Here is a 16,392-nt window from a genome sequence, read left to right as displayed (position 1 = left end):
GCGGAGGCTGGCCGATTCCTGGAGCCCACGGGTTCCGGCGAATCCGGCCGTCGCAATGGACAGAGCGAATCTTCGCCCTGGTGCCACGAGTGGGCTTGCTGCCGGCGACGGGATCTTCCAGTGGGAGAGCAGAAGCAGCAGGATCTTCCATGGCCGGATGGCCCGCCGGCCACCGCCCTGTTGGGGAACGCGGTAGGCTACGCTAGCACAAAATAAAAATTCTACCGATTCTGCCCAGATCAATTCTGTAGATAATGAATCACGAGATTACCACTAGATGCGCAGACCCGTAGCAGAAGTAGAGTCGATGATGCGTGTCAATGCCGAGTAGTCGTTCGGCCTGCTCCTCCTTGCCCACGAGCAGTTCGTCCAAGCGCCGCAAGTGCAGCGCCTCCGAGGTATCCACACGTACAGGGAGGAACTCCGTGCGGCGGACTGCTAGATCCGATCACAAGGTTTTGGGTGTGGAGGTGTGACGACCGAGTATAACTCGCGTCTGGACTGGTGTAACCCTAGCCAGGTTGGTCTCCTCCACATATATAGACGTCCCTAGTGGGCTCAATACTTGAGGCCCGTTAGGAGTCTAAGTCTGATATGAGTTGGATCCGATCCAACTCGGTCCCCACCCCTTAAGCGTGTGACCCTTCAGGTTCGCGGTCAGTCGGACACGACTACGAGCTCGGACTGCGGGCCCGAGTAACACCTTACTCGTCCACTGGCACCGACTCAAGTCGATAGTTGGTAGCGGCGCCTAGCAGCACATGCCAACTCTCGAGTGACCACAAGGTATATTGACGAACCATACAATGTGTCAGATGCAACATTCCTTTTGCCTCACGATATGTGTGTCGAGCTCAAGGCTAGTGCTTGTCATCCTTGTGGATAGCTCGACTCTCTTCTCGTTCCTGTGATACAGATTCCCGAACGGGTTAACACTTAACCCAAGTCGCATGGCCATGCTTTCCGAATCTGATCACTCGAGAGGGCCCAGAGATATCACTCCGAATAGGAGGGGCAAATCCCATCTTGATCAACCATGACTCGCAGCATGCTTCTCAGCAAACCCGAAAACTACCTTTATAACCACCCAGTTACGGAGTAGCATTTGGCAATCCCTAAGTAGGGCGATTCACATCCCAAGCTCATGCGATGACCTCAGGTCTAGGACTGACATATACATCGTATTTGAGACTAACAAATGACAATCATCTCGTTGTGTCTCGGTGCAGGTCTGTCCGACTCAACAATCTCATTGCCGAGTCCATGCTATCAGTCGGCAACACCTTGCCCTATGACTTGTGAAACATAGTCATCATACTGATTCACATTGCTAGTCTAGATTATGTGTCCGCATAACCTCAATGACCAAGGACCATTAGAACAACATCATAGAATACATAGTCTCACAAACAAATCACGTATTTATTGATACATATCAGTGATGATGTTCGAAGACAATAACAATAACTCATGAATACATAGGAAATAACATCATCACATGGTTACCTCTAGGGCATATCTCCAACACGCCCTGCCCATCTCCGCCGCATCGCGCACCAGATCCTCCGGAAGAGCACCAGATCATCCGTCTCCGTGCATCGGACCAGTGCCCATCTCCGCCATGCCCATCTTCGCCGTGCCCGACGACCCCGCTGAGGTGCATCGAACCCGCGATCGGCGCGCCCGACGACCCGGTGAGGAGATGCCCGACGACCTGCTTAGGACCAGACGGAGTAGCGGGCTGACGCGGACATCTCGGCGACGGTGGAGGAGCGACGACAGAAGCTTGATGACGGGATGGTGCGAGGTAGGGGCAGATGGGGGAATGGATAGAGCGTGGGTTGAGGGAGAGATATTTACAGTGGTGAGTGGGCCCACTGGTCCAGGAACATGTGCCGGTCCAGGTAGGGGCACCTGTACCATGGTGTGCCGGCCCACCTGATCCATCAGGGCACATGTGCCGGTCCAGGAAAAGGTAGCCCGTCCCCACGCAAAAAATTCAAACGTTTCCATGAAAGACTACCTGGACGGCCCAGTATTCTTTACTGTTTTTATACACTACATACTGAACCAAAAAGCTGCAGTCCACAGTGATTATCTGGCCTGAAAGATGGATAGGGATTGTTCCATGTTACCAGGAGCAATGGATCTCAGGAGCCAAAAATCCATGTTCGCTCAAACGTGGTTTTCAAATGGGTATTTCTGTCTTGATGCGGTCAATGCTGGGATCTTTGACTAACTAAACACGCCCTTGCCGTTGCACTCGCCGACCTCAGCCTTGCTGATGTCGTTCCTATGCTGCAGTCTGCCTCGAGTGGTGGTGGTGGTACGAGCTGATGATCGGCGTTGGCATCTTGCCCATGAGAGCCACGACAGCGTCGCCGCCATGCCGACACAGCGATGCCAGCAAAGCCACGCAATGCTCCTTCCCTGACCTCGACACGGACACGCCGAGGAAGTCCACGTCCACGACGAGGCCCGCTCCGAGCTTGCGGGCATGGCATTTGCACCTGTCGGCTGCTCGGTGACCCACGTGAGCAGCGCTACGTCGTCGCGGTCTTCGGATCCGGAGAGGACGAGGCTGGCGAGCACGGCGCCGGCGGACACCGCCTTCCCGAATCCCGACTCTGACATTGCTCGCCGCGCTCTGACTTATGGTACTTCGAGAGGTTTAGGAGGCTCGCCACGGCGTTCTCCCGCAAGGACGCGTCCGACGAGGACAGGAGGTGGAGCAGCCGCGACACGCGCGGCGCCGACGTCCACGACCACGAGCCCACGAGGCAGCTTGCGCGGTGGAACACGTTGCTTTTGGCCAGCTTCCGGACCCCGGTGCGTCACCTTCCTCTGCTCCTCGGCCGTTGTGCCCCTGGAGAGCCTCGCAAAGAGGAAAGCCACGGCAAGGCGCCAGCCATGGCCGGGCCGAAAGCCGTGACCCTCGTGTCCACCGCGCGCGCAACGGTGTTTGTTGCTCGGCGGCTCGTGGAGCGAGGAGACTCCATTGGGCGGGGGAGACACATGCAGGGAGGGAGTCAGCGAGACAAGGAAAAAGATAAGTTGCGAGATTTTAGCACGCCACAACGACAGTCCCGTTTGGAAACCACGTTTGAGAGCTCAATGACCGGGATTACGCGTTCGCGAGCCTAATGACCAGGATTACGGAGTACAGGGTGCCAATTTCATGGATTCAGGGGCGAAGGTTCGACTTCAACAAACTCTACAAGCACAATGTTTTAAAACAGACTTTATTCGTAAAAAAGTAAGATCTCAAAGGCCAAATAATTCAAAAGAAAAAGGCCAAATAAAATTACATGACACGTGTGCAAAGTTTAATTTCACGTTGTGAGTGAAGGTGGAATGACACCAACATATACGGACTTGCGGAGTTGTGTGTCACACCTTGTAGCATGAGAAAAGGAGCTACAGTGCGCTCACCCGCCACACCCATGTTTCATGATGGAGCTAATCCGGGTTCAGGCCAGTGGTGCAATGTTCAGACATTGAGGATGGAAGATTATAAATGCGAGTTACTGACAAGTAACAGATGAATGGCTGATAAATTCTGGAGTATGATTGGGTTGTCTGAGCGTGTGGCAACACTTGACATTTTGCAAATTCACATACATGTCATGAACATATGAACCTAGATAGTTAACAAATAATCACACAAGCATATGAATAGCATAATTTAAAATCATAGCTTCATCATCTCAATCACATATGAAAGGTCAACGACTCACAAACGTAGTTCACACAAGCACAAAATATAGTTCAAACATATCACAAAGGCATAGTTCACCAAAGCACGTCTCCCCTTGCCATCATCGGCTCCATTGCCCTATTTTACATCATCTCTTGGAAATGCTCTTACTAGCGGTTTATGATATGGGTGCACTGTTGCATTGCATCTCAGTCATGTTCTTATTTATAAAGTGCAATATATGAAGAGGCAAGTTTATTTCACAGGTCTAGCTGACAAATAAGAACTAGACGCAGGGATGTGTAGGCACCATGGTAGCGCTTGTTACATCAACCAAATGATCCAACGAAATCTGGAAAAAGAAAGAATCTGATTTTACTTTTGTCATTTCGCCAAATTCAGTGTCGCACAACTGCGCATGTACAGCAGTGTTGATCGAACTCTACAATGAAGGACGGCCTTCGCGGGAAGCCGGAAGACAGGAAAAAATGCACATATAATTTGTAAAGCAACACAATCTTGAGAACAACATGTGAGAAACTAGCACATCCAGGGTGGTTGTACAAGTGTTGTCATCGCTGAAGTTTGCACTCATATGCAGTTAATCATTGGATCGTCGCATAAGTTTCTTGTTTCATTTTCATCAGGTTACCCTCTATGTCTTTCAGTACAGGTCTATATCTGCACGAGAGATGATAACTGTTTAATTTCACCTATAAAAGATGGAGTGGGCCAAGGAAGAGATATAAATGGCAGCACACTTACAGGCGTGTGAGGTTATTTTGTGCTTGGACTGCCTTTCTAAGTTGAGCTGACATTTTCATTATTTCTGCCGACAACCCCTCAGATCTGCTCTGTTCTTTGATGAGTTGGTCCTGCATGTGGTATGGAAGCCACCGTAAATTCATCACATGATATGAACTGGATCTGATCACAAGTTGGTCACTACACAAACAACAAAAAACATTTCTAAACGTTCCGGTTATTAACCTTTAGAGAGAGATTCTCCGTGACCAATTCTGGTGGATTTGAGATGCTGGTCTCACTTTGCCCATCTGGCTGGATATAACTATTGCTTGTTTTCAACAGGTTAGCCTGCTCAATTCGTAGCTTCTCTAAGTGGAGACGGAGCTCTTCATTTTGCTTCAAACAATCTTTAACCTGGAAGTTCCAAAGTCAATACGCAAGTCTTTTAGCATCTCTATGCACAAACTGATTGAGAATGCTGACAGCACACCTGGTTCTCCCATTGCATTGTAACAGACACAGCTTCTTGGTACGAAGTTGACAAGGCCGAGTTCTCCTCAAACAGATTTTCTATTTCTGATGATTGAGAATCAATCTGTTGAGCACAATAGAAATCTTAGTCCCAACTTAGGGAATTTGGATTGTTTCAAATAGAAGGACGGCAGCGAAATGTACCTCCATTAACAGCTTTTGGCGGCTGCCCTCTAGCCTCTCAACCATCAAAGCCATATCATGCAACTGGTTTTCAAGTTTTTCTCTATCTTGCTGCCATAATGAAATAAAATGGGATCAGTACAAATTGTACTATGAACAAACAACACTACTGGTGCATGCAACTGCTCTATCACCCATGTAGAAATTGACTTTTGCCTTCAGGATTACAGGTGCTGAATCATCCAGTTATCACACATGATCTGACGTTATCAACCATACCTTGAGAGCCCTTGATCAATGCGGGCATAATATATGGTGCAATGTCCAAAGCCATACCGAAAAATTGCAGCTAGGTAGTCCATACTGTAGAAAACTAAAAATCTGAAAAAACTGAAGAACTTAAAGTTTGCTAGATGCATTACCATCGAAAATGCTTTGCGTGCAGCCAATTCAGAAGCCTCTTCTGCATGGAAGGGAAAACTTAATTTAACAAGTGGGTGTATAATTTTGAAATCCACAAGATAAAAGGTACCTTACCATGTAGTTATGCATCACTAAAATATGGAAAGTGCGAAGCAATGGATATCACTACTAAATGGGAGAAAACACATGCACCAACATCTAGAGAATAGGATTACTTGTTTACTTGGGTGGGTTGCTGAGGTTACATAAATTTGTTCTACTTCACAGATATAATGCAATTAAACGTATGTCATCCACACCTGAAGATTTCTTTGTTATTGTAGCAATTTTGTTATCCATCTCTTGCTTTTCAGCCAGAAGAGAAGCAGTAAGGGATTGTTCTTCAGCTAGCTTTTGCAGATCTTGTTGCCTCAGTAGGGATTCTTCAGCCAGTTTTTGCTGCTCCTGTTGCCTTAGCAGTGACTCTTGCTTTGTATGCCAAATTTTAGATGTCAATTTTTTTTTACATAGATGAAACAAGATTGAAGGCAAGTATAACACTAAAACAAAAGGCACAAATAACCTACTTTTAGCTGAGCCTGTAAATCTTGTATCTCCTTTTCCATGGCAAGAGTTTTCTCGCTTGATGTTTCCACTGCATACCCACTGTAAGAGTTGCTCATTACTTGCTGCTGCAGGGTATTTAGCTGTGCCCTCAAGGATGCAGAGTCTTCTTCTGCCTGTCGAGTTACAACATTAAAACACTGACGATACTGCTAAGAAGACATTAACTTTAGAAATACCCTGTATTGCTCCTCTTCTGCGTCCTTCAGCCGCTTCTTCATGCTCCTGAGTTGCGCTAGAGCATCCTCCTACTTAGCATATCATTAAGAAGTGATAACGGAGACTAAGCATTAATGCACAAGTAGCAGATAAGAAATATAGCATCTTAACATAACTACTCCTACAATAATAAACAAGTGATAACAGGGATTAACATAAATAATCCTGCAATGACAAACAAATGTTGGATACCTTAGCAACAATGGCAGCACCTTTCTCCAATGAAATGTCATTCAGAGCCTTTTTCAAGGAGGGTACTACATTCTTCTCCTGCAAGTCACAAATCAAGTAGCAAAAGGTTTAAATGCATGTAAAAGCAGATGCACTTTGGTGCACAGAAAGTACCAGCTAGCAGTATACTGTAAGGAACTCACAAGGTCATTCAACCGGTTAACCAGGGAATCCTTTTCGACTTCCTTCTCCGCAAACTGGGGAAAGCATGACGTGTATATTAGGACCTACCCATCCTCGGGTAACTATACACATATCCAGTTACAGACAAAGATACCTTGGACAACAGCATTTGGTTTTCCCTCTCCAATTCCATTCTTCCATTTTCAAGTTGTTGAACTCGAGCAAGCAGCTAGCATTCAGGCGAAAAAAAGCCTTAGTTGCTGTCTAGAAACAATAGGGGTGCTACACAATCGCAACCAAAACCGATCTTTCAGAGGTGAAATGCTATTAAATGGCATAATAAACTTGTCTGGCTCTTTTTCTTCGACGCAAAAGGGGCACTAAAAAACTAACCTCTGCTCCGGCTCTTTGGTTCCCTACAGATCATCACCATAGGCACAATCCAGTGTTAGCACCGAAACCAAGCGAACTAAGCAACGATCGCGACGAATTGTTGCGGAAAAGAGAGATAAATAGAAGGATGGACCAACCGTAAGGGTCAACGTGGGATGCCGCTACAGCGGGCGGATTCTGCTGCTGCATCCTCTCGGCGGCCCTCTTCTGCCGGATCTCTTCCAGCTGACACGAACGCAACAGAAACCGGAGCCTCAGATATCAGAAAAGCTGACGGGGGAAGCGAGCCGCGGATCTGAACGCGCCCGGTCGCCATTGAAAAAGAAAACGGGAAAACGAGAAGAGGTGGAAGGGGGGCGTACGGTGCGGCGGCCCCTCGAGGCGTGGAGAGATTCCATTGCGAAGAGCGTCGGATCGGTTCGGGAGAATTGGGAGATTTTGGAACGGAGGAATCAGGAAGCGCCTTCTAACCCCGGAACTCCTCCGGTTCCGCGATGCCGCGGGCGAGGTAGCGGAACGGGACAGAATACCGGGCGACAGGCAAACGAAGCTAGTGGGCTGGGCCCTAAGTTCCCTGCTTGGGCCGAGCTAGACGATATGCAGCTTTTGAGTTGTTCTCCTGGTGATCGATGGCCCACTATATTCCAATTTAACCCTTCAAAATGTCAAGAACATCGAACTGTTTTATTTCTATACAGAACACAAGGTACTTCTTCCGATCCACAACAAGTGTCTCATTTTTTTACTAACTTAATACAAAGTTGTATTAAATCTGAGACACTAATTATTGAAGGAAGATTGCACTCATGGAGCCTCTAGAATGAGGAGGTATAAACGCCTCGCTATCAACAGGTCCATTACCACTTACTGGTTGCTAAGACTAACTATTTTGATGCCATTTCGTAAATTTTTAGGAAAATGGATTGGCATGTTAATAAACATAGAGAGCGAACAGTGACAGTTATGAAACGGACAAATGCACTGATAATATTTAGTAGCATATTTGAATTGAATTATGTGGTTGACAAATTGTGAATGTTTTACAATATTCACAGAACCGAGTTTTTTTTACGAGGAATTAGGAGCGCCTAATTGATAGAAAGAAACCAAATTACAATCCAAGCCTAGGTCAGCAGATACAAGGTGGTGTGACTCAAGTCGCAAAACAGCAGACTCTACACCACTTTTGAATGTAAAGTTAGAGACCTAAGCATGTGGGGGTTGCCATGTAGTGGTATGTAAATATCTGGAAGTAGATGGAGACCAACAACTTATGTCCTGATGTTATGGGCGCATGTGTTTTATCGGCACTTTATGATATTATTATGGGCGCATGTATGTCGATCGGTATTCTGTTGGTGTTGATATGTCTTTTTTTTTAATCAACGATTAAAAGACAAAGTACAAAAGATCGATACATGAACGAACACAAAATAAAAAAGATACTTAACAAAACTAAAAGCTTCATTGTAGCGTTTCGAAATATACTTCTCTTGATCCATCCTTCGCATCTTGATGTTTCTCCACGTATTCGTTGACAAAATTGCAAAATACCATACTTTCACAAGCTGAACTAACCTCAAAGGTATTGATGAAAGGGCATTTCGATCTCTAATGAGTTTTGATGTTAATGACAACATAACTTGTGGACTAATCGTGCGCCAAGTGTTTTCAGATTTTATAACTAGTGTTGTGACACGACTCATCGCCCTCAAAAAGGAAAGAAGAGTAGAAGCATTTACGGCTTTTTACTTTATTGAGTCGTAGGAAAATCCGTACTATAAAGAGAGAGTCCATTTGGGAATGCTTTGTGTGAATCAAATTCATGTACACAAATCTATTAAATTGCACCACATAAAGTCCAAATCCAGTTTTGAGTTGAGAATTGTCGTTATCCTGCTTTACTTGTCAGACTTTTTTCAGAGATAGCCAGTACTAACGCCTAATTAGCCGGAGGTTCCGGTGGGCGGAAGTTCTGCCCTGGTACCGGTCTGGTACTGTAACACTACTGGAATCGTACTGCGTATAGCGGTAGGAGACCGGTAGCAGGGCAGAAGTTCTACCCCCTAGAACTTCCGGTCCACTACTGGCCTGGTACCGGTGTTACTGAAATGTGTCCTAACGGCTGGATTTCGATGGGGTATAAAAGGGGCTTCGTCCCCAACGGATTTCCTTGCCCGAATACACCCAGTTCACCCCCATTCTCTCACTCAAGAATACCAAGAGCTTCAAATCTCAAGATCTCTCTCCATAGTGCATCCCCCAAGCCAATACTTTGAGGAAGGGTTGAGAAGAGCTCGATCTAGGGTTTCACCAACTCAAAAGTTGATTCTCCTTGTTTTCCTTGGTGGATTTTGTTACTCTTGGGATTTTGGGATTCCTAGCCGGAAGGTGTCTCTTCAAGCACTCCAATCTTGTGAGGAGGTGTTTGAGGATTTGGGAAGGTGCCTCCAATTTAGTTGTGGATTCGTGCCCTTCCCTTGTTTGTAAAGGTTTGCCGTTCGCCTTTAAGAAAGCCATTAGTGGAACTCACCTCGCCTTTGTGGTGTTGTGAGAGCTCATCCCACCTTTGTGGTGTGGTGGGTTGGAGAATAGAGTGAGCCTTCGTGGCGTCTCTCACCTTGTGGTAGAACACTCCTCCAAACGGAGACGTACACTGATCTCAATAGGTGGAACTCCGATGAAATCTTCGTCTTCCCGTGTGGTATCATACTTGCCCCTTTACTTATTTGTTTTACTTCATTGCCTATACTTTGCTTCGGCTAGTGCACTTCATACTAGGGTTGCATTTCTTTTAGAGAATTTAGTGAACCCTAAGATTAAGTGTTTGTATCTTTCAAGAAAAGAAAATTAAAAAGTAAAATTTGTTTGTCGCCTATTCAACCCCCCCTCTAGTCGACCATACCGATCTTTCAATTGAAAAGCCGCATGAGCCACCCACCTCAAACAGTGAGAACCTAAGATAACAAGCGGTAAAACTACTTCTTCGTCAATGAATCATCAAGAAAAAAGACCAAAAACCCGAAAAATCGTGTCGTGAAAACCACTGACTCCATACGCCTACACCATGACGATGAAGGAGTCAGGACACCAATCTTCTAGACGACGGCGTCTCCATCACCAAGACGCCACCGAGATGCACACTAAAACCTAACAAAAGAAGATAGTAAAATTTGATGCCAGACGTTGATCCCTGGTTCCCCTCGTCTCTTAAGGCCAGATCGGCCGTGAGAGACGAGAGGAACCACTGGAGATGAGATCGAAGCTTCTTCGAAGACGGCGGCGGCTAGGGTTTGTAGATCCGAAAAAACCTAATGTGGTGTTGATATTTCAATTGCTTCTAGAACCAGGTAAGCTCATATGGCTCCCAAAACCTATGAGCTAATTCAACTTATGCAATGTTTTATTTTCTGCAATTTCTTCACTAGAAATACAGAGGAATATCAAGATGCAAACAGCCGAGCTAGAGATGTTAACTTCCACAAATATTGATCTAACTAGATTTACCAGACGCTTCGATGTTGCTCGTTGATCTAGCAATATCGTGCACACAGGAGAGATCGCCTAGATAAATCATGACGCACATGGTTTACCCACCAAACACACGATGTGCATAAAGATGCAACACAACGACACGGTCAGAAGACTGGCCCAGGGGTACGGTGCTGCATTGCACTACCAACGAGCAAGTAAGAGTGAAAACATACTCCCTACCTCCGATCCTAAATTGTGATCCTAAATTGTTGTCAAAATATTACATGTATGAACGTTTTTTAAAAATAGAACGTTTTTTAAAAATAGATACAACAATATTTAGGCAAATTTGAAATCAGAGGGACTATACGACACCTTCTCATCGTGCAAGAGCCCAATAAATAAACAACTATCGAGGAAGCAGTCTGTTTACATTTTGACCATGGTTGGCTGCAGCTTTGATTTTGTGCAGAATAAACCATGTATACGTTAACACCTCACTCACACATTGCTCACGTTATGATAGTGGTTTGGGCAAGTTACACTGGATTTCTCTACTCGCGCGATCTCTGACATGCTTATCTTACAGCCCTCGTTTGGGCAAACAAATATATGTACAAATGAACGAATATTGTACAAGTCAGACCTGAAGGCCTAACCGCAGCAGTCAGTGCCTCTGGCATTGCAACTGGCCGAGCCTAGTGTTGAGGGCTTCAATGTATGAGCGCAGTCGGTGCCGGTCAGATCTTGCTAGGGACAAGGGGGGATTGAGGGCGAGCGACGGTGCCTCTGTCAGGAGAAAACGCAGCATACACACTGCCTTTGTATACTGCGAAATGGCAAGTGCCACTTTCCCCATCATCTCATCAACCTGCAATTTAAAATCAGAAACAAAACAAAACATGTGGCGGTCAAAAGGTAAAATACCAACTGTTGGTTCTGGGATGAAAGAGAGATCACTTTACTTACACCACCATGTCTTCCTAATTCAAGTGCAGATTGAAATATTATTTCAACCGCGTCAGGCATTGCTGTAGCATCTGCATGCATTAGCTAACTATCAGGATAAAGAAAGTCTCACCAACAGATGATAATGGCTCACCCCAAGCAAGGTACAGTACCAGGTATCTGTCCTACAGTGCTGGCAAGTTCTTCAGCACATTCAACATCAATGAGGAACTGCCTCTCAATCTGCATGCATTCATCATTAGCCAGTTGAGAGTTTGCAAGCAAATGGGGAGCATCAGCATCAAGCCCCTTCATAATGATATCATGGGAAGGACTCTCTCTTGAAGCTGAAGCCGCATAGAAATTGCATATGTGAATTGCTTGCTTCCAGGTTGCAAGAACAATTAGCTGGATTGAGAATGCCTCCAAGTGCCTACCATCTTTCATCTTCAGAGATTTGGGTGGTTGATCAACAAAACACAAGTAAAGTTAGCATTCACATAGCTAATACTAACAAACTCTTTGGCAGATCAATGTAATCCAAGAAAATAGTTTGCTGCAGTAAGAAAAGCACACAGACATTTGAACAAAAAGTTCCAACATTTCAAAAGGTTGATAAGTAGTAAAATAGAAGGAAAAGACTTCATCAAGCAGCAGACAATTTTACCTCTCGTTTGACCAACTCCACTATGGCAGATGCATAACGCCCCAATAATCTAATCCTTGTCAGATAATCGGATGGTGGTTGATCCATGCCATCGCTCAGGTACGCAGATCCCTGTGAAGTACCAGATACTGGAGAACAATGACTGTCCAAGCTACCAGTTCCAGCAGACTGTTGTCTGTTTATTGCCGTGCCATTTATTGGCATTGGTGCACTCAGAGCAGCTAAGTCTGGTGGTGAAACAGAGGAATAGTCATATTTTAACGGCAGGTTGCGCTGTAGAGAAGCACTTGTTGAAGAAGAGGACCCCTCTGGATTTCCAGGCACAAAGACATATTCCTGATCTACAAACTCTAATGAATCAATGATAGGGGAATCTACATTACAAAGTAAAAAATAATAAATTCAGTGAGGACTATTCTCAATGATAATGAGGAAGCTCGTGTGATAATCACAACAGAAACCAGTACCTTCTGGATAGCCACCTTTAGGATCACGTCCCACACCAATCTTGCTTTCCTTGGTCCTTTTACCAGGATGGTCCATCCGTTGATTACTATGCGCATAATTATTACCCATAATATATTTGGAGAACAGACCTGTATGCTTTGATGGACTCTGACCTGAAGTTTTATCCAGCTGTTTATTTGTGGCAAACCCATAAGATTTCAGTGGGCTACTACTCTCGGGAACAGCACCCTCATCCTGTCCAGTTGACAAATCTAAAGGGAAAGGCATACAATCTTCTTGGGAACTCTGGCTTGAAAGCCTTGTTGGACTGCTTTTAATGAAGGGAAAGCCGTCTCTTGTGTCTGACGGTGTCCGACTGCCAATGCACTACGAATATCAAACACATTGCATGATTTCAAACAAAGAGCAAAAGACAGTGCAACAACATTACCTCAAGGTTCTCTCTGGAGCATGTTCAAAAAGAAATGGGTGGTTCACGAACTCTTCAACTGTAAGGCGTTCCACTGCATCAATTACACAGATTAGGATAGTATAATTGTAGTAGAGTACATATGATACGCTACAGGAATACATGTCTTAATTGTTCAAATGAAGAAAAACATACGATTGTGATGATTTTTAAAAGTAATATACTTGCACAGGCAAATAATTATGCATCAATAAACAATGATCTTCCAAGGTACAACATAGTTCACAAAAAAAATTAGTTTTAGTTTTATACTATCCAGTATCCAGAATCCTTTTGTCTAGGCATCTAGGAATAACTAATTCTCTGCTACATAGTTTTATCCATGATAACTGTTAACGCATACAGAGTTCAAAACTAAATCAGGTAAAGGTATAAATGAAGTCAAAGAGAAGAAAGAGGGACCAATCCTTACAAAATTACAATGCAACCTAAATATAGTCTTCAATGGTACAATTCATTTCCTACCAAATCTATGTTAGGTCACAGTAGTACTGCTCAATACTTTACCCCCACCAAGTAGCAATAAAAGTAAAAGAAATAATAATTTAAGGGAAGTCACTTACATAAATTCCTGTTATACAAGTAATACATAGTGATTTTTTGTACCTGAACTGATTCTCAGTAACTTTCTGCACAAGTCAATGCATTCATGGCTCAACTCACAATCAGATGGGAATCTTAATTGACCTGACTTTAGTATGTTTTTCAGCAACTGATGAAAAAAAAAATCATTAGCAGTTGTACACACATAACATTCCAACAATGTAGTAATGATCAAATGATATTAAAAATGAGAGAAACCTGGATTTGATTATCCCCATTAAAAGGGGGAGATCCAGTAACAAGTTGATATAGAATAATACCAACACTCCACAGATCCGCCTGTTCTGTCAGAAATCAAGCATGAAACACCAAGTCAAGAACAGGCAACAATCCATCACAGAATCCATATGGAAACAGAAAAAAAACCCCGACCTTTGCATCATACTTCTGAGCTTGCATGACTTCTGGAGCCATGTAAAGTGGTGAACCACAAAGTGTTTCAGCTAGACAAGAAGGTTGTAAGAATCTGCTCACACACACAAACAAAAAAGAAATACAAACACTTGATCAAACCGTCATCGATCGGTGTGGGACAAAGCTGAGGTGCGAGCTTTGCAAACAGATGTGAGTTTCATTTATTTCAAAAACCATCTCAAAATGAAGCAGATGTAATTTTCAAAGGTTGCAGGTGTTTTCGTTGTCAAAAACTTGCAAAGTAATTCTGCATATTGCGGAAGTTTTCTTCCAAAATGTGGGACACTCGTTTTTCACAATGTCACAATATCACTTCAGACCACAGGAGTTAGTGCAGACATGTTAAGGAATTTTTTTATCCTGATACAGCAGATTTTTGCTGAAACTAGATAGGATGGTCTACCATCAAAAAATTAAGTCCATTAAGCGTTAGGCAGCCTGGATAGCGTGCTATTTTGCATTTAAAACAGAGTACTAACATATCAGTGCATGATACACACCACTTAAGAAAGGAGCAGACCCATTTACCCATGGCATGGTGTCCATTTCAATATTCTGGTCCATGGCAAGTGTCATAGCACCAATTGCTCAGAGAAAAGAAAATCAAATAACAGTGGAAAAAAGAATAGATGATGGTTGACCCAGCAATACAGAAATGTCCCAGCAAAAAGGGAAGGGTTGTAACGCGAAAAGATAAGCAAAAGCAATATGTATGTCATTCGTTCGATATGCAGTAATGCTAATACTATGTTACATGCCATCCACTAGAACTAGATTAAAAGCAGGGATTTTATTGCAAAGTTCTTTTCTAATCGAGGTCATGTGCAAAAGTAACAGCTAAATTCCTATCTCCAGAAATGAAAGAAATAGTACAGAAGTAACTCACTTTGCAAATCCAAAATCGGCAATCTTCAAGATTGAATTTTCATTGTTTGCAACAAGAAGAATGTTCTGTTTGGACAACAAGAAAATTTAGAATTCAATGGTTTGGGCAAAAGAGAAAACAAGTAACCATGTTATGAGATTGTACTTCTTTTGTCAACACTTGGTCATGAAATACTCAGATAAACTGGAAACAGAATTGACCTGGGGCTTTAGATCTCGATGAACCACATTATTGTCACGAAGCATCTGCAGACCACATGCTGCAGAAACAAGAGAATTTGAGTAAAGCAAAAAACTCAATCAGCAATGCCAATGGACAGGGGATTGAGGAAGATGCATGCCTAGCTGCCGGATGAAATGCTTAGCAACTGTTTCAGGAACCCTTTTATGCCGCATAAGGTAAGAGTACAAGTCACCACCTCGACAGTACTCCAATATGAGATATATCCTCCCACTATCCTGAAAGCAGTATACAAGACAGAAACATATCAGTTAATAGTTATGTATGAATAAGACGAAATAGTTGTTTTCTACAATCTCCATGGATAAAGAATAAATTTTGCTGACCAACGAGTAGGAGGAGGGGGCATATGATGTTTGCCTTTAACTGATAGTATGATCGACTGACTGTGTGCTGAGACATTAGTGAGCATTACTATTTGTCTAATTTCTTAAAATTAACGCACCCTGAGAGATATCGAGACATTGAATTCTAACATATCATTTGCTTGGGGTCTCCACCTACCAACCATCCCATACCAAATTGAACTAGAGATCACCATCAGAGCTCCCAATTTTAGCATAGCAGGTTAATACCCAGGAGACATCCGTATAAAAAACTTAACAGATCCAAAGTAACTGCGTAGGAGAGCGGGGGAGGAGGCAAAGGGCGAGGGTACCCTACCTTAATGGAGTCGTGAAGTGCGATGATGTTGGGGTGGCGTATGCGGCGGAGGATGTCGACCTCGGAGAGGAGGCTGTCGCGGAGCTTGCTGCTGAGCCGCTCCATGGCGATCTCCTTCACGGCCACCTCCGTGCCCCGCACGAGGTGCTTCCCCAGCCACACCTGCGAGTAGGCCCCCGACCCGATCGGCCGCACCAGCATGTACTCCCCCACCCGCCGCCCGCCGCCGTGGTCCTCCATCGTCCCCCCGTCCGGCTACTTAGGAGTTACGGCGCCGTCGCGATACCCTCGACGTAGGTCGGTCGGTGCTGGGAGAGATGCCGCCGCGGGGAGAAGCAACCGTGTCGCTGCGGGGAACGGAGAAGAGGAACAAACAAAAGAAAGAGAAACAAGGTCTTCTTCACTCGGCGGCGTGCGTGGTTAATGGTTATCCCTATCCGCGGCTCTGGCGAGATTCCTCCGTCTTTCGC

General features: G+C 44.6%; 2 protein-coding genes across 3 annotated transcripts; both read right to left on the bottom strand.

Annotated features, from left to right (window-relative positions):
* Window positions 1-4,048: 4,048 nt before the first annotated feature.
* LOC100839336 (flagellar attachment zone protein 1) lies at window positions 4,049-7,614 on the bottom strand. Its single transcript, XM_003558215.4, has 15 exons — window positions 7,453-7,614; window positions 7,228-7,315; window positions 7,091-7,113; window positions 6,852-6,926; window positions 6,718-6,771; window positions 6,536-6,613; window positions 6,304-6,372; window positions 6,088-6,240; window positions 5,821-5,989; window positions 5,521-5,561; window positions 5,120-5,209; window positions 4,935-5,039; window positions 4,688-4,858; window positions 4,463-4,572; window positions 4,049-4,378 (listed from the first exon to the last, which is right to left on the bottom strand). Exons 1-15 carry the CDS (start codon window positions 7,486-7,488, stop codon window positions 4,303-4,305), a joined length of 1,338 nt encoding a protein of 445 aa, XP_003558263.1. The 5' UTR covers window positions 7,489-7,614; the 3' UTR covers window positions 4,049-4,302.
* Window positions 7,615-10,946: 3,332 nt separating this feature from the next.
* Window positions 10,947-16,392, bottom strand: LOC100834464 (serine/threonine-protein kinase ATG1c). Of its 2 annotated transcripts, none has more exons than XM_010230518.3 (13): window positions 15,923-16,392; window positions 15,360-15,477; window positions 15,220-15,278; window positions 15,020-15,084; window positions 14,092-14,185; window positions 13,918-13,998; window positions 13,723-13,828; window positions 13,078-13,150; window positions 12,647-13,002; window positions 12,180-12,520; window positions 11,686-11,959; window positions 11,534-11,604; window positions 10,947-11,435 (listed from the first exon to the last, which is right to left on the bottom strand). In XM_010230518.3, the coding sequence occupies exons 1-13, from the start codon at window positions 16,160-16,162 to the stop codon at window positions 11,232-11,234; spliced, it is 2,082 nt and encodes a 693-aa protein (XP_010228820.1). In that variant the 5' UTR covers window positions 16,163-16,392; the 3' UTR covers window positions 10,947-11,231. The 2 variants fall into 2 exon arrangements, with proteins under 2 accessions (XP_010228820.1, XP_003561787.1); XM_003561739.4 differs by having other exon boundaries at window positions 12,180-12,553; window positions 15,923-16,390.

Source organism: Brachypodium distachyon, chromosome 1 (genome assembly GCF_000005505.3).
Source record: "Brachypodium distachyon strain Bd21 chromosome 1, Brachypodium_distachyon_v3.0, whole genome shotgun sequence".
Classification (NCBI taxonomy): Eukaryota; Viridiplantae; Streptophyta; class Magnoliopsida; order Poales; family Poaceae; genus Brachypodium; species Brachypodium distachyon.
The sequence above is the reverse complement of the archived record's forward strand: the minus strand, read 5'-3'. Positions and strand labels throughout refer to the sequence as shown.